The sequence below is a fragment of the Blennius ocellaris genome (genome assembly GCF_963422515.1).
Source record: "Blennius ocellaris genome assembly, chromosome: 22".
NCBI lineage: Eukaryota > Metazoa > Chordata > Actinopteri > Blenniiformes > Blenniidae > Blennius > Blennius ocellaris.
The window spans coordinates 9974597-9995107 of record NC_137671.1 but is presented as its reverse complement, the minus strand read 5'-3'; the positions used below and the strand labels follow the sequence as shown (position 1 = coordinate 9995107).

Below are 20511 nucleotides of genomic sequence, written 5' to 3'. Positions count from 1 at the left end.
ACTTTTCATACGTTTTCAGAACGCTGAGGTGTAAATGTGAAACTTCACTGAAACGAAAAGGCAAAAAAATATGCATTTCAACTTTAAACATTATCATGTAAACGGGACCTTAGATTGGTACATTGTTACAGCTGGAAAAAAAACCCAACAACTTTCTGTTCCCCACTTACAAAGACAGGAAAACAAACCTTTGTCCCTTCAGACTAACTTGCCGGCCAACAGCCTCGGGTCAGCAGGTTACCTCCAAGCAGCGGTACTGTCAGAGGGCTGTAATCTTGTGCTGGCCTTTCCTATAATCCCTGTAATCTTTCTCTGTTTGCAGTGTGAGGCAGCAGGTCCAGTGAACACTTACAGAGCAACAAACACTTAAGCATTTCGAAAAAAAAAAAGAAAAGAAAAAGAAAAGAAAGACAAGCTTAGCCCCCCCCATTTCACACAGAGAAGTAATAAAATAAAACAGAGAGCAGGAGAGAGAGTAAAACGAGGCTGAAGGAAGACACCGCTGAGAAACCAAATCACAGAGAAACCGGGAGGACGAGATGAGCGAGAGACAAGAGAGAAAAGCTGAAGGAGGCGAGAGGAGCTTGTAAAAAGCAGGAAAATTAGGACAGAGCATGAGTGTGTGAGAGAGAAAAAATGAGGAGGTCGAGGTGGAACATGGAGAGTGCGAGTAGAAAAAAAAAAAAAAGTAGAGACCCAGGAGGAGGGGGAAAATCTCTCAAGACAAGCAGCTTTCTGGCAGTGGGAGATGGGGAATTAAAGGGTGTAAATCAAAAGCTCTGTGACGCACGGCAGAAATTGAGCGAAAGGCGCACGGGGGGAAAGATGGAGAGGGGCTGGACTGGCGAGACACAGAGAACACACCTCGAAGGAATCAGCACAGAGTATTTATAATTCATTAACGCGTAAATATTCACGAGCCAGAAAAAGAATAGAATATTTAAAAGGGTGAAAATATCCCTGATTTTGGGGGGTCTTGCTGTGTGGAGTTTGCATGTTCTTCTCATGCATAAGTGGGTTTTCTCTAAACTGACTATGTGTAAAGGTGAGTGGGTGTGTATATCTGCGCTGGCCTTGTGGTGGACTGGTGACCACAGTGGAACCAGCTGGAGCTCAGTTGATGCATGGATCGGTGTCAACACAAACAAATAACGGTGAGATAAATAAATTTAAAAAATACTGGTCCGATGTGAAGCTAGGGAAACAGATGGAAGATTTTTTTTTGCCCCCCCAGAAGAGAAATACGAGGAGTTTCATGCTCAAAACTCATAAAAAGCATTTTTCCAAACTATTTAAGGTGCTGAATTCCAATTCTGAACCAGTAAAAACACAAGATAAAAGTCACAGTTTTGCAGGGAGAAGTGCAGTTAAAACTGGAAACCAGTTCTCGACACGAACCTGAGAGTCTTTTCTGCGACCGGGAGGAAGTTTTCGTCCCGTTCTGGTGCTTTTTCTCCAACGGCGACGGCGACGTCGCGGCCGGCGGAGCCGCCGACCGGTGAGAAGGCGAGGGCGAGGGCGACGAGGAGGCTTTCCGATCCAGGGGGGACGGAGACGGCGTCGACGACCCCCGCCTGTCGAGTGGCGAGCGCGCCGGGCTGGGCCGCTTATCCAGGGAGGACGGCGGCGTGGCGGAGCGCGGCGTGGACGGCCCGCCGGTTGGGCGACCGTTTGTGAGCTTTTCGCTGAAACGCTGGGAGGCGGCGGGAGTGACGGGCGAGGACTTGTGGGAGGCGGGTGAGGAGGAGGAGGAGGAAGAGCCGAGGCGCACGTGCGAGGATGGATCGCCTCGACTCAGACAAGGCATCTTTTCCAGGCTCACGACAGGCAGCGACACACTGCTTTAAAGCAGGTAGAGAGAAGAGAGTTAGAGATTTGTAAAAGCACTGTGAAGTTTCCCCCCCCCTTTCTTTTTAGACTTCTTTTTCACATTTTCAACAGATGACGGCACAAATCTAATCACTGAAAAGAGACGCAGCACACACCATGTCTTACTCCGAGCCCCCTTGGGAGGGTACACAGCAAGCGGTGCTTTGCTGAAGCGGGAGTGAGGGTAGTCTTTGGGGACCCTGAATGCCAGCGTGTCCCCCGGACTGGGGGCCACCGCGGGGGCTTTGGGCTTCATAGGAACCAACGGGCCCTTGGAAGGGACTGGGGAGCTGTGTCGCTTCTCTGAAACGGGCGAGGGCAAAACAGCTTATTTGTTACATTCAAAACAAACTTATGACACAGAATCAGAAAAAAAAGTTTTAGATGTGATGATCATGCTGGATTACTTTTCAGGCCTGGGTACATTTCTAATGAGTTTTTTTTTTTTCAATTTCTTGAGTCAAGTGTGCAGATATTTAAACCAATTTGGGTTTTTTTTTTCTGCCCTGCTTTTGGTATCAAGGTGTAATACAAATCTATGCCAGAAGTTCTGCACACACAACGATTTGCAAGTCGATTCAATGCACTTTTCCTCTAATCTGCAACATGTCTGACACCATCTGAAGTGTCTGTGTGGAGAAGAAGAAGAAAAAAAAAAAAAAACCACACACCACCAAACTGTTACTACGCCTGAACTGGAGCCAACGATTATAAATACCTTTTTGACCCAGATCTGCTCAGAATACACAAATGAAGAAGACGCTAAGACACAGAAGGAGGCGCCGAGGGGAGTAAATCACAACGCTGCAGGGAGGAGGATGGAGGGGTGAAGCAGGAGAGGTGAGGAGCTTACACTTACGGTTTTTGCTATGCATGTCTGTGGGAGCAGGGTGGGAGGGGGGTGTAGGGGTGTGTGGTCCAGGACTGTCTCACTCTGTCTCACAGGGAAACTATACCCCAGCTACCTAAATGAAAACAGAGGCGTGGAAAATGTTGGAAACACCACAACAAAATGAAATTTGGAAAAAAAAACCCCAACATGATAACAAGTTTTTGCTGTGTAGTTCTTAACAGAGTATAGTAATTAGATGTAATAAATATTCTGTTCACACTCGAAGACAAAAGGATGTAGCTCTTTAGGCTCATCTGCTCGCCAAGCTGCTTCCGAGGTAAATAATCAACATCTGCCACATCGAGCAAGATTTATCTGAGAGATAAGCTGGTGAAAAGCAGCTGCAACTTTCAAGACGCGATTGTTCACTGTGCCTCACTTACATGTCTTGATAGCAGACGAAAATCAAAACGGAAAGCTCACTGTCACGAGTGTTGTGAATTAAAACACATTTCAGTCCCACAAATCATTATGCAATTTGAATAAATGAGTGCAGACTTTTTGGGATTGTGGGAATACGTGAACATTCACCAAGAACCTGAAGGACACGCTGAAGGAGAGTCCTGTGGAGGAGCCACAATTACAAAGAGTCATATCAAGTATTTAAGACAAGAAGCCACAAACGACATCTTGTCAAGACACACATTTCATATGTCCCAAATAAATCTATATGTTCAGTAAGCTCCTCACAGTTTTAATTTTAGTCCATCTGATAGGCTTATAGGCTGTATGCGTATGATGTTTACAATGTCATCCAGTAACCAGTAAGCAGCGCTGTGTGTGTGTGTGTGTAAATCCTGGGAGTACGTAATGATGCTGCTCAATCCTTTAATGAGTGGAGTAATAGATTACCAGCCACACAAGAGAGTAACCGAGCTGAACGAACACCACCGACCACCTGTGATTGCCCACAGTGCATAGTGTGTGCGACTGGCCCGGATTATGCGAGAGCACAGATGTGAGCACACACTGCAAACCCAGCAGTGTATTGCAATAGTATATATAATAGTATAGTGTGTATGAGTACGTGTGCAGCAGTATGCACACGCGACTTCATTTGCCAGAGTGTATAATTTGCACACGTGACCGTGTCCACGGCAGGTGTGTAAACACGCCAGTGGAAGCGGCAAGCGAGGAGGCAGCTGCATTAAGAGCCGCCGCGATCAAAGTCCAGCGTGTGAATGTTCACAGGTATGTGGGCTACGACCGTGCGGCTTTCGCACATTAAGTCGCACATTATTTCACACAGTTTCTCAGAGTAGGTGCACGTCCGCATGCGTGTGTAGATCGATGAGGCTGTGCTACTGAAAAGAATTGGGGGAAATATGCCTCCGTCAAGGTTATTCCGAGCATTATTTGTTTGTTTTTTCCCCCCCAGTCAAGAATAAAGTAAGTTAGAAATCTAAAGAAACAAGATATAGTGCGATATATAAGCCACATATGCCACTACTTATCCTCTGAATTCACTTTCCTCTCAAGCTGTATGGCAGATTTCTTTTGAATCCATTTTATTTGGACTGGTGCTCATTTTTAACTCGCTAAAATCAGGGAAACCAAAGAAGCCGCTCGTTCCAAGATAAGTAATTACAGCAAGGATGAGTGACTTTGATTAAAGTGAGGGCCACAAATTTTTATCTTCATGGCCACATTGGCCAACGTCACCGAGCACATTTTTATATGATATAAGAAAAATATAGCGTGGAATTTATTGCACAGACTTAAATGTACATCTCTAATTTAAGTTTATTTAATTGATGCACATGCATATGAAATGTTTCACTCTAAATAGATTAATAAGAGTTTTTATAATAGACGTACACTTGGTTCCAGTGTAAAATGAACATCCTTTATATCACTGATTCCTATAGCAAGATTCACATGAGGTCGCAAAGCCCTCTTGATCTTACGGGCCACGATTCTTTTGTCTTAACTGCAGACGAGTCAGCAATTAATTCATTTATGTAACAAAACTATTAGGTTTTAGATTAAAAGAGCAGGTACCAAGAAAGTTAAAATGGAATCTGGCTGCAGAGGAACAATGAACAAAATTAGATCTTCAGCTGGTGAATGAAAGTTTGAAGCTACATAAGCTGAAGCTGTGCATTTATGGAACTCTTCAGTTATTTTTTTAAAGAATTGCACAGGGTTTATTGGGGTTGGGGTCGCCTCAGTTTACACACAATAACAATGGCTGCATGTGGCCCGTTGATTGTAAGATGTCCATGTCTGCATTTAAGTTTGGCACAAAAAATAATCGAGCGACAAGAACAAAAACAAGTTAATTTAAGATTGCTTTATGAGTGAAAAACGAAAAACATAACTGCAAGGTTCTTCTTCTTTTTTTTTTATTTTAATTTTTTAGATTTTTCTGTATATTTGGTGACATGCTAAAAAAGTTCTTCTCTCCAATAAGAGATTCAAATGTATTCCATTTTGTAATAAAAAGTATTGAGGGGATAAGAAGCCGGTTGGGAGCTAACGCTACTGATCTACAATACATGGACGGTTGCCCAGGCAAGGTCACTAAGCCACTCGACCACAAGGGCACCCTCCCCACCACACTCTGCTGCCTGCCTGCCTGCCTGTTGTTATGGCAATGCCGAGAGCCCAGCAGGCTGCCGATTGGCCCGTGACTCATCCTGTGGGCGGAGCCAACGGCCGACAAGGAAGCAGAAGCGCTCACAGCTCAGCTGGATCTGTTTACATTGACAAGAGGAGCAGGGGAGGAAGAGATATGAATGCGAGGGGAGGGAGAAACCTCTGTGAAGCATCTGCATCATTTAGGTCAGTCGGGGTCGAGTCGACGGGGACGCCGCGGCTCGATGCTCTGAATAGTGTATTGAAACCCTTGGCGTGCTGCTGGTCTGCATAATGGGAAGCTAAATAAAGACAGCCTGTTTAATTACTCAAAATACCCCATTGAAGTGGTTCTCAGGGGGGCTTTTGAGGACGGATTGGATTAGTGGCCACAATACCATTTTTTTTTTTCCAAATCTGGTTTTCGACATTTTAGTACTTTAAAAAAAAACAAAAAAACAAAGTGGCACTTACACAAAAACATAAACGTAGACACAAAATATTGATTGCACAAGTTGTTTTCGTAATAATCTTTGACACATCATTTATCACACTTTAATACATGTATGCCTGTTGAAACACGAAGCTTTCAATTTAAACCGTTACTACTGATCAGCTGAGAACGTTGAACACAAACAATCGCCGACGTATGAAGGTATTAAGTTTCATTGCAACTTGGCTAGTTTTCACTCATTTGACAGCAACCTGGCTCCCACACTCGAAGTCAAGACTTAACTTGAAACAATAAAGAAACAAAAACCTTATGAAGGGCGGCTGATGTTGAAATAATTTGTGGATCATTGCTCTTCTGCGCAAATAACATTATGAACTCAGGGGAACAGTGGAAGCTGAATAATAGGACCTTTTTGTCTTTCTTTGTATAAAAGAAGTAAGAAATGTCTCATTTTGACACAGAGATAACTCAAACAGAATGTGGTTGTAATGTATTTTGCTTTTTAAATACAACAAAAACTGTGCCAAAAAAAAAAACCAACTAACCCTTGATTCTACTTTCAAATAACAGCTGTTTTTCTAAAAAGCCTCCACTCATGGGTGGCATGTACCCACGCTGCAACAACAATAAAACACAACTGTGAGGTAAGTGTCACCAGCGGTAAATGAGTCTAAACAGAACTTCTGTGGTTAAGAACGGGGAGTCCAAAATACTGAAGAAAAAAATGAGCACAAGAGGTGAATTTCCTGTGTTCGTTTGGCACTTTATGGTCCCCTGCAGCAACAGTCATCTTTAAAATTTTTAATACAAGAGTCATACTCCAATATAATCCTCAGACTATGCAAGAGGTCAATTACAATGGACCACAGGCGGTAGTTCGAGACCCCCTGGGAAGCGACTTGGCTCCACAACAGCCCATGATGACCATGCATACTTGGAATAACAACAATGCTAAAACACAGCACAGGTCATGTGTTGCTTTAGGAGTAAAGTGACATGGAAAAGACGAACAGAGCTGTAATGATCGAGTAAACCACCACTTCTGAGCAAAGTTGGAGAGACCGACGCTCCCACCAGCAGCAACAGCCCGGCCCTTTCATCATGCACTCGACTGACTCGCAGTGGACCACAGGGAGGTGAACTCAGACAAGAGATGGTCGCCGATGAGAACTGGAGGAAAGACATTGAATTACCCAAACACACTGTGGGACATCTGATTTATTCAAAAACCCTGCTTCAAAAAGAATAACGTACACAAATAAAAACCTTCCTTTTTGATGGATTCTGGATGCAAAATGCTCTCTGAAGTCACTTTTCCTTCACTGTGATTCTTTAAAAAAAAAAAGAAAATTGAGAGCAATATAAACAATGCTTCTTCACTGTGAAAACGTCATGTAAACATTATGACCAGCAGTCATAAGCATTAGAAAACTATTTCTTTGCACATTTCCACTTTAAAAGCTCGCTGGGGCGAGCATGGTGCCCACACTGCCAGCGTGAGGGATTTACTTGATGTCCCACTGGGCCACTTATGCTAAGAATATACACTGTTGCTTTACTCCAAGGAGATTTAAATAAATAAATCCACTAAATGGAGCAATTCTCTGACATATAAAACATAGTATATCCTGTTTAGAACTGGAGACGCAGCGTCAAGCAATAGGCGAGAGACTGCACGCTTCAAAAATGAGCAGTAAACTGGGCATATATAACGAGGAGCCTCTGACCCCTCAGGCTGCAAGCCTCCCCCTCCTCTTCCTCCTCCTCCTCATCCTCTGTGAGTCTGTGCATGCGTGCATTTCTGGATATGTAAAGCCTCAGTGCTGTTTTCATGCACAGGTCAAGCATGAAAGCTAATCCCAGGATGGATACACACAAAAACAAACACAAGGCCAGAGCGCTTGAATAGAAAATGCTACCCTGGGTCCCAACTTTAAAGCGGGATCCCTCCCAGGGAACAATGTGGTGATATGACAGTGACACGATGGGAATGTGCAACAATGGAAGGAAATGCATAAAACATTGTGAGCATATCTTCGCGGGGCGAGTTCCTCGAGGCGATCCCCTCACGGCAGAGGTCACGGCGAGGATTTTGCATGCCGTGACATGCAGCAGTTACGCACGCAGTGCTTCAAATTTAAGAAAGCCGAAAATCAATCAGCGACAGCAACAAGGCCTTGTGGCTTCTAGGTCACTGCAACATGGAAAAATTACTTCAAGCAAAAAAAACAAAACAAAACAAAAAACTGTGATGAAATCCAACAGCCGACTTTTCAACCACTCAGCATGTGACTTGACCTGCTGCTCTGCTACAGTGCCTGATTGTTATCACATCTTAGCCCGAGGGCCACTTTCTTTTTACGGGGAGCTCTCAGGAGATTCCCAGTCCCGACTGTGAGCGTGTGTGTGTGTGTGAGTGTGTAGGAGTTTGCTTCAGACCTGTTGTCACCCGACTGTGTGCGTGTCAGCAAGCAAAAATGCTGCCAACAAGAGGTAGGAGGAGGGGGTGCGCCTGCAGGGGGCAGGAGCAGGGACAAAACAAGAGAGGCTGCCAGTAGTCTATGAAAGTGTGTGTGTGTGTGTGTGTGTGTGTGTGTGTGTGTGTGTGTCACAATATCACCGAGCTCTTTGTGCGACGAAAATGAAAGTGAATGTGTGCGTGTATCTCCAGTGGCTTGTCTACACACAGGGAGAGGTATTTGCGTGTGTGTGTGTATGTGTGTGTGTGTTCATTAAGCGTGACCACATGTCTCCACCGCCGCGCTCAAGCAGACGGCTCAGGCTGGTGCACGAGCCGCCAACAGAAGGAAACGGAGCAGCTCGCGGGCAGATGCGAGCGTGCTCAGTTGAGCCAGAACCCCGAAAAACAAACAAGAGGTGGATGGAGCGGCTGCTGGGCCAATGAGCGCCTGGATCAACGCTGCTGTTATTTCAACAACAAATGCTCGGAAAGCAGACGGCCAACTTCCTTAAAAACTTCACATCAACATTCGTGCACAGCTTAAATCTAAATCTTAAAACCAGTGTGATGATGTGAGTGAATTCTAAAAACAATTATGAGAATGAAGCTATGCAGCTTGCAAAAGTGCAGGGATTCCTGTAATTCCACTTTGTACCACAAGATGGTGCAGTGAGTCACTCTGCCTCTTCCTCCGGTACATGATCAGAAAAAGCAGCAGAGAACATGAAGCTTCAACAACTAACAGCTCAGCCTCTGAGAAATGGCTGACCACAGCCACAGCTCTGTACTTTTAAGGTTACTAAGGACTACAGTCACCATAGCAACCATATTTACCCGAATGATAGTAAGCCCATATGTATAATATATATATGCAGCTTGGAAGTACATGTTTACATAGTTTTTAGTGAATTAAAACACTTTCCAGTCTCTGGTTTGAACAAAACTAATTGCAAACAAGAGTGATGTCTGTAATGGTGGAAACGTTTATTTATTTTTTTATTCACACACCAGTTGGTTAGCTCTTCCTCAGAGCATTCCAGAAGACAACAAGACATCTGTTTTCAATGTTTTATTTCAAGAATGCTCCTAAATGGCCTCGTCCCAGAATGTAGTTTTTGAATAAAACGCACCTGCACAAACGCAACATCTCTAAATTATTTAGCATTCATCAACTTTCGTCAGGCTGCTGAGCCTTGCCGGGGTATAACCTTGTTGTGTTTGTGCAGAGGCTAAGTTGCAGGGGATTATGCTTAAATGTGTCACGCAGGGATAAACAGAAATTATTGTATTGATCTAAATAGCTGTTTGTACGTTTGCTTTATTCATGCGCTACCCTCAGCTGGTGCGTATGTGTATCCTGGGGAAGTGTGGGACTATACAGAGTTTGCTGTGCGCTCCCGTGCCTCCGGGCGTCCGTGCATGTTGTCTTACCGTAGTGTGTGAGGATGCCCTGAGGAGTGACCACACTGCTGCAGACATTGCAGACGACAAGATGAAAATCCTCCAGCGCTGGGAACTGGCTGCAAACGAGCATCTCTAGAAGAAACACGCAGAGGAGAGACCACAGATGAGGAGGAGTCCTCGGAGTGTGGAGCCGACTCGAGGAGAGAACGATCACGATTGGGAATGAATGCAACGTGTTTCCGGATCACTCCTGCAGGCCCATTATTCCACGTCTGCACAATATTATGCAAACATTATGCAAAGTCTTTGTACAGTTCCTACACCCAAACAACTGTTTGTGTGGTTTCAGGTTAAAAACCATGTGTATGCTTTTGATTTAGATGCAGCTTTACGTACAACTAGGAAATTCCAAAAGTACAACATACATTTTTCTTGCTTCTGCATTACGTTTTCCATTACTTTCAAGTTGTTCATTTGCTTCATATTATACAGAAACATTCAAACTGCACTGACTTATAGGACATGGGAAAAGGTTGGGCTTCCTCTAAAATAGGATAATTTTCCATATTTCCAGGGTAAAACTTACTCATCAATTTAATTTGTCCAAGATATACTCGTGTACTCAAGTGTGCCTAAATCTATTATCACTAATGTACCAGATAATTTTATCCACGGATTCATCTTCTGGGCAACTTAGCTGCATGGGTTTCAACATTATGATTTTCAAGGAATTAAACTGTACTCGACTCGAAAACAAGCCGCTTCCAATGCATTTCCAGTCGCCTCCCTCACCACTATGAAAACCAACAATATAGTACAGATAAACGTGTCTCGTCGTCACTAATCACAGTGTGAAAGAAGCAGGCGGCGGAGAGACAATCCTCTCAAACACCCACAAGCTGGTATGTTAGCGTGTGAGCTACAACAGAGATGCATTATGCCTGGAGTCACAAGACACACCCCACCCACTCAGCGAGAGTTGAAGATTAAATTAAATATTGAGGAAAAACAAATATGTTTATTGGGGAAAAAAATAAAAACGTTATTATCTCTTATGGCTAAGCTTTACAAACTTAAGCTTCCCGAACGTAAACAAGCTCGGCTGACAGGAAGCACAGTGCTTATTAGCATGGGACTCAAGCCAGACTGAGTGGTCGGCGTGTTTGTGTAGAATTTCAGTATGTGTGGGTGTCTGACGGCGCGTGTCGTCGTGACCTTGCGTTGCCGGCGTGTGGAAACCGGACCGATGTTTAGCGCCTGTCAGACTGCGAGCGTACAGGCGAACCAAGAGGGGGAGACGGCGGGTCACTCAAGGTCGCGGTCAGCCATATGAACACGCTGCATGTATACAATGTGTGCGTGATGCTCGACATGACATTCAGGAATGTGCGACTAAGAACACTGCTGTGTGTTGATGTTAAAAAGGTCAGACCTGCTTTTACTTGAAGCTTTAAGTTTGCAAGGCCACAGACACAGAAGCGACCTGAGGTACATTTCACAACTTAAAAGAAGTACTGTGAAACGATTAAAATTCTGAGTCAGATTAATCACTGTGAATTAATTTAGACTAAAAAAGATTAATTATCATGCCATATCAATCGTGTGTCATTTTGCATGAACAAACACTCAAGGGAAAAAGGGAACATACATGCACGTACCATGCTAATTAAACTTGTATCCACATTAATGTGGCTCTGTTACTCCATTTTCTGCCAGCTGCAAACCAAATTCTTGACAATGTCCGAGTGGAGACGCGTCACGGAGGTCAAACCAGACTACGACGATGGCTCCATCACAACCTTTACTAAAACAATTCAGTGAAAAGTACCCGTGAAAACATTTGAGGAGAGAAATAAGCTGTGAATCTGTCCTCATTTGTGCTCCACAACGGGTAGTTGTAGACGTACTACAAAAGGGCCGCTGCTCCCCGTGCCTCTACAGGGATCCTGCTTTTATGCAAATGATCTTCGGACTCAAAACGCACTGCGGGATGTTTCACATAAACAACTGCATTAAAATCCATCCGCATTAACGCTTCAATTTTGTTATAATGTTTAGAATTTCACACATCTCATGAATTAAATACGTTTTTCATTCACTACTAACTTTTCTGACTCATTCTAAAGACTGTTCAGTCTGTGTTCAGATATGAGAGGTGAAAAGAGAAGTTCTCTTTAAACTATTCAACTCATTAGTTGGTAATTGGGTTTGATTGTATCGTTTATAGCAACCATTTCATTAAGTTTACTTGAATAAAATACCGATGTTACTTGAACAAACAACATAGTAAATAAAAATTACACTTCTGTGAATTGTGTTGTAAACAAATATTCATGAAAAAAGGACGTTTTCAAAAACGTATTGGCTGTAAAAATACAGCTGAATAGGGTTTAACGTTAAATCAAAGCATGAATTATAATTATGATAATAAAACAGCCTAAATAAAGAGCATAAGTACTGATAAAATACAGGTTTGTCATTTTTGCTTCCTGCATCTTGAAGGGATGGGTTCCAGATTTGATTGACATTTTTAGAAGCAAATTACACTGAATGTCTTAGAAAGGAATGGAAAAAACAGATTGTATTTCAACTAATTGAACAATACAGATGAAAATGACATGAGATGTAAACTGAGAAAATTAACATCCCCCCCCCCCCCCCCCCAAGGGTTTGTAAAGTGTCCCGCTCGCTGCTCCAGCAGGATAATCCAGATTTAAATGCAAACAAGTGGCTCCATTGTAAAACCTGACTTTTAAATACCTTGTGGTAGTTGTTAACAGGTTGTGAGAGCGAGTAACTTTGTAATGGAAACAGCGAAGTGGAGAAGCTGGAAACAGTGCTGGCAGGTTCGAGCTGCCTGGCGAGTGATTTTCCTTCACAGCGGTCGAGCAGCCCGACAGCACTGTGTGTTTGTCCTGTGATCATTTTCAGACGACATCAGCAGGTTTTTCTGTTCAGCGGCTATCGCCACGGTCTGGCCGACAGAATGTAAAAATAAATAAATAAATAAATAATAATCATGACGCCATTTTTGGGGCAAATTCTAAAGTATACAAAAACATAAGAGGACATTAAAAAGAACACTAACGGAAAGGCAATTTCCTCTGCATCTGGCAAGTCAGATGCAAACTAAGAGTGTAATTCTGCTGCCTGAAGTGCGTGCGTGAGTATGTGTGTGTGTGTGCGTCTGAAGCCAACTGACTCGAGCCGGCCAAATGACTGACAAGCCAGAAAATGAACTGCAAAAACAATCAGTCACTGGTGAATAAGCATGTTTGGAGCTACTAAAACAATCCATCGCTGCACAGCGATTACATTGAGAGTTGAGTGAATCAACCTCCGATTAGTGAATTCGTGCTACGTTGACTCATCAGCTAAACGGGAGTCACTATTAGTGTGAGCTTGTGTTGAACAATAACCAGAATGATGACGCAATTGCAGTAAAGACACAATGGCCCCTCGCGGAGCAAATCACCGCCCGAGTGATAGCTTGCAGTCCAGTTGCCTTTGGAGCGCGCGAACCACATAACCATTAGCACAGCACCAAAAATGTCAGAGCGTGTAAACAAGCTGACGAGCGGTTGGCAGACTCCTCGTGTTGCAGACTCCAGTATTTTTTTTAATGAAATGACCCAGATGAAGGGTCTACAACCTGCGGCTATCGAGTTCCTCTGCAGTGGCTCTCTGAATATTCTATACAGAACATTTAAAAAAAAAAAATCTGATTATTATCTTTCTTATTTGATTTGCATACCTGGCTTATTTTCAAATAAACTGCCCATGCTTATAAAAGCTGAAACTGCTAAATTGGTGGGAAAAGTTGAAGACCCCTGCCACACATATAAGTCGAAGTCTTTTCATATGAGCGAGCCATGTCACCAGCAGTAACATTGAAGGAAATACTGGTGAAAAATCTTTATATAGCCATCACTTCGAGACTTGGTATTAGAACTTTCGCCTTGCTTGGTAAAGTTTCATGTATTTTTCTGAAAATATTTTCAAGGTGAGGATCATTTGATCCTCAGCAAGCAGTTTTGACTTAATACAACCGGCAGGTTAAGGGAGGGGAAACTGTTAACTACAGATTGAATATAATGAGAGCTCCATTCAAAGCTCTAAATTATTTAAATCGATCCCGAGTGCACTTCCAATGTAAAACTGAGCTGAACTGAACGGTGACATCCAACCAGAAAACGTGAAGCCATTATCTTCAGGCACTCCAGTTTCTCCCGTCCAAGAACATGCATTTCAAGTTAAGTGGTGCCTGTGAATGTGTGTGAGTGTGTGTGTTTGGCCTCTGATGGACTGGGAACCTGTCCAGGGTGTAATCTCCCTTCACCCGTTGTCAGCTGGGATCACATCACCCGAGCTGGATAGAGCAGGAAAGAGGACGGATGAATTATTAGCTTGTGCTTACAAGCATTTCTATGGGTATTTTTTTTTTTTTTAAATGATCAAGGAATCAAAAGGGTGTCCACTGTGACGTCACAGAAAAACAAACAAACAAAAAGACAGGAAATGTGTATTTTCCTGGCAATAACAACTCAAGGTGTTTAGGATCACTGGTAGTTTTGCGGCTTCAACCTATAGCGAGCATATGAGGCATTTAGGGGACGTCTGTAAATTGCAGCTGCTAAATATAACCCATGTGACACCCTCCCGGTCTAAACTGCGCTCACATCAGTCACATGCTGTGCCGCCCACAGACCACAAGCACATTTCTCAACCTATGGATGACGCCGACGCGTCACCGTCCTGTTCAGAGGGCTCGATCGGCTAATGTGACTAATTCTCCACTCCCGTCTTTTGAATCCAAACTATCGGCACTCCATTTGGTGAATGACTAATGTTGAGTCTGACGGACAAAAAGAGATGCTCCCACCTTTCAATCTGAGAGGTTTCGAACATGACGCGTCGCTGCGAGCCGAGCAAGCTCCGTGCCATCGCCTGCACAATGTGGGATGTTCCCCCGCGTTCCGCGAAACGCCGCAGTTCAGAGTGTCCGTGCTCCGACGTGCGTTTTGGTTGTGAGGACAATTCTCAACAACATGCAGAGACGTGGCAATCGCGCCGCTTTCAAATGACTTTCACAACACGTGCTACACTTTCCAATTAAAGAGCCGCTTTAAACAGTGTGATGATTTAGAGGAACTCTACAAAGAGCAAACATTACAGCAACGTCTATTCCTGGTGGATGATGACAGTGGCTGCCGCTCTCATCACGGTGAGTTGCTGCTGGTTGTCATCATCTCCTCTGTGTGTATGTGTGAGCGCGAGAGGGAGACACAAGATACCAATCGTGACCCGAGCGGCCACATCACTTGCTGCCAAACCGGCCTCGGTGTCTCGAAATAACGAGCGTCAAGCGATTAAACATGTGAAGCATGAATCATCCTCCACTCAACACAAATTTGCAACAAAAAAAAAGAAAAAAGAAGAAGTGTTTCAGATCTGTGTGGTTGAGTGTGTGTGTGGTTGAGTCTCCATGCAAGTGTGTGTGTGTGTGTGTCACTCTCAGCAGGCTTCAAGTGTCGTGTTGCCAACAGATCAGCTTTTGTGGAAACACCACTTCAGTTTGGCTCCAAGGGAGGAAGATCTGGCATGTGCGTGGATGGGAGAGGGGAGACTGTGTGGGGGAGAGATATCTGTATTTGACCACTGACAGAGAGAAGAGTTTCCCCGGCTGCGTGTGTGCGTCACTGTGTTCCTATGAGGGCGACGGCATGGTGTGGAGGAACTCCTCTGGCTACATCTCTGGGGAGGGGTGGGTGGTGTGAAAGCATCTCACTGCTCAGGGGCTAGCCCCAATACCCTGAACACACACGGTCTTCGGAGTAAAGCATGAACGATCACACTTACAATGGTGAATAAATACAAATATGGCAAAACCAATCATTTTATCTATTCACGCCGAAAAGGAAACACCATTTTGGCTTCATTCTGAAGCATAACCAATGAAATTTCACACGTCAGGCAACTACTTATTAAAATATACTAATGCAGACAAAGTGCTTCGACTTGTTTTACTAAACTCAGTCTTGTCTTTCAACTGGGCATACATGGTCAATTTTGAAAAACAGGGCAACTGTTAACTGAGCCTCGTTTGTTTAAACCTCAGACAGCTTTTTGAACAAATGGCCATAGAAACCAAGTGATCTTAATGAATCTCTGAGAACTCTTGGGTACGTTGTCAGTTCATATTTTGTTTTGACCAGCCTGTACGGCCGGGCCACATGTGAACGAGAAATCATGACTCAAGAGAAAATAAGTCAACTTAATGCACATAAATATGACTTTCATTTTGAAAGTAGCGACGTTATTTTTCAGTGCGCATAGTTGGTGATTGTGACCACACGTCTCACTGTGAGAAATAAACATGATGATCCAAAACACACTTGAAATTCTGCCATTTCATTAAAAATAGGACAGATAAAAAAAAAAACCTATCAACACATAGACAAGTTCCTTTTGCAAGTAGAAGACATTGCTTTTTTTTTTTTTTTTACTTTTGATATTTGAGATATTTTTAACATTTTCACAGTGGAAAGAGAACAGAATCAGGAAGAATTTGATCTCTTCCAGTTGTAAAGTATGCAGGGCTGCCCAGCAGTGTAGAGGTCAGTGATCAGTGTAGTTGCCCGTTCAAATATTGCTCGAGGGCCTATCTGCGTGGAGTTGCATTTTCTCTCTCTGGGTTTTTTTTTCCAGCTACTCTTCAGATAAGTGTTCAAAAATTCTTGGACATTTTTACAATTAGCTTGGTGCGGTTGCAGCCTGGTTTTGGCCCACATGCCTTATGTTTAACACTTCACTTTACTTATGTCTTAATTCATTCCGCTGTTATAAAAAAAAAAAAAAAGGAAATATGGTGATTGTAATATGGAATCGTCGTGGGTTTTTTTGTTTTTTTTTTATGGGTTTCTCCCTGTTAAAAGCGTCCAGAAATACCCGTGTTGTATTTGGTACTATATAAATAAAGTTGAATTGAATTTTGAGATATACTTAGATAACCAATCACTTATTATCGATTAACACGCCAATGATTGTTAATCAATCAGATATACTTCTGGCAAGTTTAAAAAGAATGCATGGTATATTATAGCAGGATATTTGACGAGAAATGGTACAAATATACGCCTCCGAGCGTGCGCACCAAAACAATAACAAACCACCGCAGTTGAGTAACCATAACGAGAAAACTTCCTCACCTTCTTTGCTGGGCTTCACGGCTCCGTCGCGGCAGCAGAGCTCCCCGTCGCTTACATCCGAGGACGAGTCTTTGTCTGCGTGGACAAAACAGCCGCTTACAAACACGCAGAGACATCCACTACAAACTTTAGGGGGCCATGCGTGGATCCGCCGCCGCCGTCGCCGCTGCTGCTCGTCGGGGTTAGCATTAGCCTGCTAGAGGCTGCGTGAAGCGGAGCTGTCACACGGCTAACTACAAACTTGCAGCTGGACAGTTGGGGGAGAAAAAAAAAAAAACACACGCCCCGCACGTTCCCCGGAGCTCGCGCAATCCGTGACGGCAAAGAAAGAAAGAAAGAAAGAAATGAATAAAAATAAAATAATCGGCCGCGCTCAACACGGCACGTGCACACGCGTGTCGGAGCCACGTATGTCGAACGACATCGCATCGCCTCGTGATATCGCTGACAGTTACTTTGCTGCGCTCTGACAGACGCTGCGTGGTGGTGGACGGAGCTTCGACTCAACTCAATCACAGACAGTTGGACCGCGCACTTCCCCACAGTTTGTCCGCGGGAACGACGAGCGCGACCGGCGCGCGAACTTACTGTCAACAAAACGTAATTTAGCCGCACCGACGAAGGAAGACCAAGGCTCGCAGAGGAAGCTATCCAGACTTGGTATTTGGCGATCCACTGTCGCCATTGCTCTTCCTTCTTGTTGCTTTGCTGAGAGCCTCTCTCTCTCTCTCTCTCTCTCCCTCTCTCTCTCTCTCTCTCTCTCTCTCTCTCGCTCTCTCTCTCCCTTCGCACGCAGCAGGCGTAAAAAACGAAAGAACCAGATATGCTGACGTCGTTCTCGTGGCGCTTCGGCTTCACTCGGCTTTTTCCGGAGAAGCTGAGCGACAGACAAGGGGAGATGGAGTTCACAAGTTCAGCGTTTGCTATCAAAAATACTAAATATAATGTTGTTTAAAAACAACTAAATTGCAGCTGCAGTCCGTACATGTTTCGCATTATAAATATGTAAATGGTTGAACATTTTAAAGAGAACAATGACATGCATAAACACTTGAGTCTGTGCGTCAGTACATATAACAGGAGGCAGACGATTTAAAAGAGAACGTCTATTACCAGTATATATATATATGTATGTAAATATACGAAGATTAAAAAAACATGTTTTAATTCAATTAATTTCTTTGCACTATAATGTAAATTGCAGTGACATGGAGCAGCTTAAAATGCTTCTTTTATATTTTTATATACTTGAGTAACTTTTTTTTTAACCATGTTATCTTTGGAGAAGCATAATACATTTATATTAAAACCATTCATGCACACCTTTGTTTTACCACAGAATAGCCCCACTTTAGATCTACATCGGATTGTAAAACTGTCCTGTATTGACTTTTTTTGTTGTCTGAAATAAATGTGCTTTGAATATCCCCTTTTCATACAAATTGAATTGGATACCGAGACTACGGAGCTAGTTAAAGGATCATATCCATTCATTTAACAACAGGATGTTGACAAGTACAATATAAGCAATACAACAGCTGTATAACATTTCTGTACTCTTCTCACCTGATCCCATGATCTGCTGTTTTGTTTGCTCATTGAACTTCGAAAACTTGAATTTTTACCTTCGCTTTGAAGGTAAAAATTTATTTTATCCTCTAGTTTTGGGCACTTTGAACCTTTTTTTAAAAAAAAAGTCTGCTGTGATAAGGGTGTGATACAACTTGTCTTTCACTCCTCTTGTCTGCAGGCTGAAATTCGAAACATTATGTAAAGTCTATTGTCCCAAACCCTAAACAAACCAATGTCTGATTCAAACCTGTTTCAATAAACGAAGGGCTTATCAGTCAGTTGTAAAGGGATTATAGTAATGAACAGGTCACTGGGGAAACCCCTTATTAGAGTGTAATATTATGGCCTTAACTGCACAGACGATTATGTGAATTGTTATGCGACAGTGAAAGTCGTATTGTGCCTGTGAAGGAACAAAAAACACCCACTCAGTCTTAAAATGTGGCCCGCTGACAAATATTAGTGTGTAGAGGGAGCGATAAACAGTAGAGAAAGAAAGTGAAAGCCACCACTTCTCACCAGGTTGATAAGAGAAGATGTGCAAACAAAAAAAAAAAAGATGCAACACAGGGAATGACCACACCTGTCAATGAGGATTTTAATCTACAAAAGGCATGAGAGGAAAATACCTGATAAATCCCCTGGTCTTGCAGTTTATATTTGATGACAGGTGCTTCGAGCTCGTGGCACTACACTGCCCTCTTGCGACCGGAAATAGATCCCCTGTTTCTCAAATAGAAGCAACACAAACAGTAACTTTACAGAATGAATCATTTATGTCTCCGTTTTTTCTCATAGTGTCTGCCCCTCCCTCTAATAATAAACTGAAAAACAAACTAAGTAGGTACTCTCGCTTTATCTTCTACACTCACAAACACAAACACACCTACTTTATTGCAGGAAGTTTATTGTTTCGGGCAGATTGCACATGACACAACGGTGTGTGAGAAGACAGACACAGATCAGGAGGAAATAGCCGTTGAACAACTGTGAGAACTTTAATTTAGTACATTCAGAGGTATCATAATTACAAGATGGTCTAAATGCAGTCCTGAGTGTCTTTTATATCCACATGGTGTCTCGATGGACGGCTCGCAAACAGACACCGACAAAGGATGAGTCAATATTTGTTTCTCGGTCACAGGGCCAATCAGGATGTCACTGTAGAAAAAGCAGTTATTAATAACTATTTAAACTTTCTCTGGCAGGGGTGTCTAACATAAAGCTCACGGGCCAAAATTGTCCCACATTCTGGGCCCATAGGACGATAACGTAAAATGTAGAAATGAAGATTTTCATGAATTCATTCAGCTGATTAGAAAACTGCAGTTCTATTTCTTATCTCTACTTGTAATCAATGTGTAAGCAGTAGGTATTGTTCACCTTGAAGCAATAAATCTAAATACAAGTAATTCCAATTGGTACTTTGCTCATAAGTGTTTAAAATGACCATCGCATCACGTCTGATTGCGAAACTAATGTATTTTTACAAATGGAAACGGTGTCGAGGAATTTATGAGTTGGAGGCTCCAGATATCATGCAGTGTTCAGACAAAATGTCCAATTTGGAGGCAGATTTCTAGTGAAGCATAATATATTATTGCTGCAATTTTCAATGGTAAATGCATGAGTTTTAGATATTACAGTCTATTTGGAGCATGAATAAATAATTCTGAAGTTGCACCATTTACATTTTTTTAATTATTAATAATAATAATAATAATAACAAGGAAAACATTTGGAATTGTTATTGAAGTTGTTATTTGAGTCTCACCCGCCTCTGCACAGATGAGAATATTGATCATGTTTTCCGTCTTACTTGAAATCCGTCATTAATCTTTATATTATACTTTCAAAACTCAAAGAGATAAGCAAGAAAGTGTTGAATTTGTGGATGCTATTATTTCCTTTGTTTACAATCGTGCACTGTGCTGCAAATCCATGCATTGGAACCAGATAACAGGAGAACATGTATTTATTTTATATTGTGTCATGCAGAAGTAAAAGATCCCATTTGGTGACAATGTTTAGTATTTATGTTTGTGTCATGCAAATATCCAGACATTGACTGCAG

The 20511-nt window shown here is 42.8% G+C and overlaps 1 protein-coding gene across 3 annotated transcripts in view; it reads right to left on the bottom strand.

Annotated features, from left to right (window-relative positions):
* The window catches only part of atxn7l1 (ataxin 7-like 1), a 29172-nt gene extending 11569 nt beyond the window's left edge, over positions 1-17603 (bottom strand). The window contains exons 1-5 of one of the 3 annotated variants that reach the window (XM_080518075.1): positions 17454-17603; positions 16866-16940; positions 9685-9789; positions 1986-2172; positions 1399-1838 (exon numbers count right to left, since the gene is read on the bottom strand). In XM_080518075.1, coding sequence (XP_080374201.1) covers positions 1399-1838; positions 1986-2172; positions 9685-9789; positions 16866-16940; positions 17454-17550 — 904 coding nt within the window. In that variant the 5' untranslated portion in view covers positions 17551-17603. Of the gene's footprint in view, positions 1-1398; positions 1842-1985; positions 2173-2728; positions 2835-9684; positions 9790-16865; positions 16941-17453 lie in introns of those variants that run through there. The other 2 variants (XM_080518073.1, XM_080518074.1) reach the window with 2 other exon arrangements.
* Positions 17604-20511: the final 2908 nt, after the last annotated feature.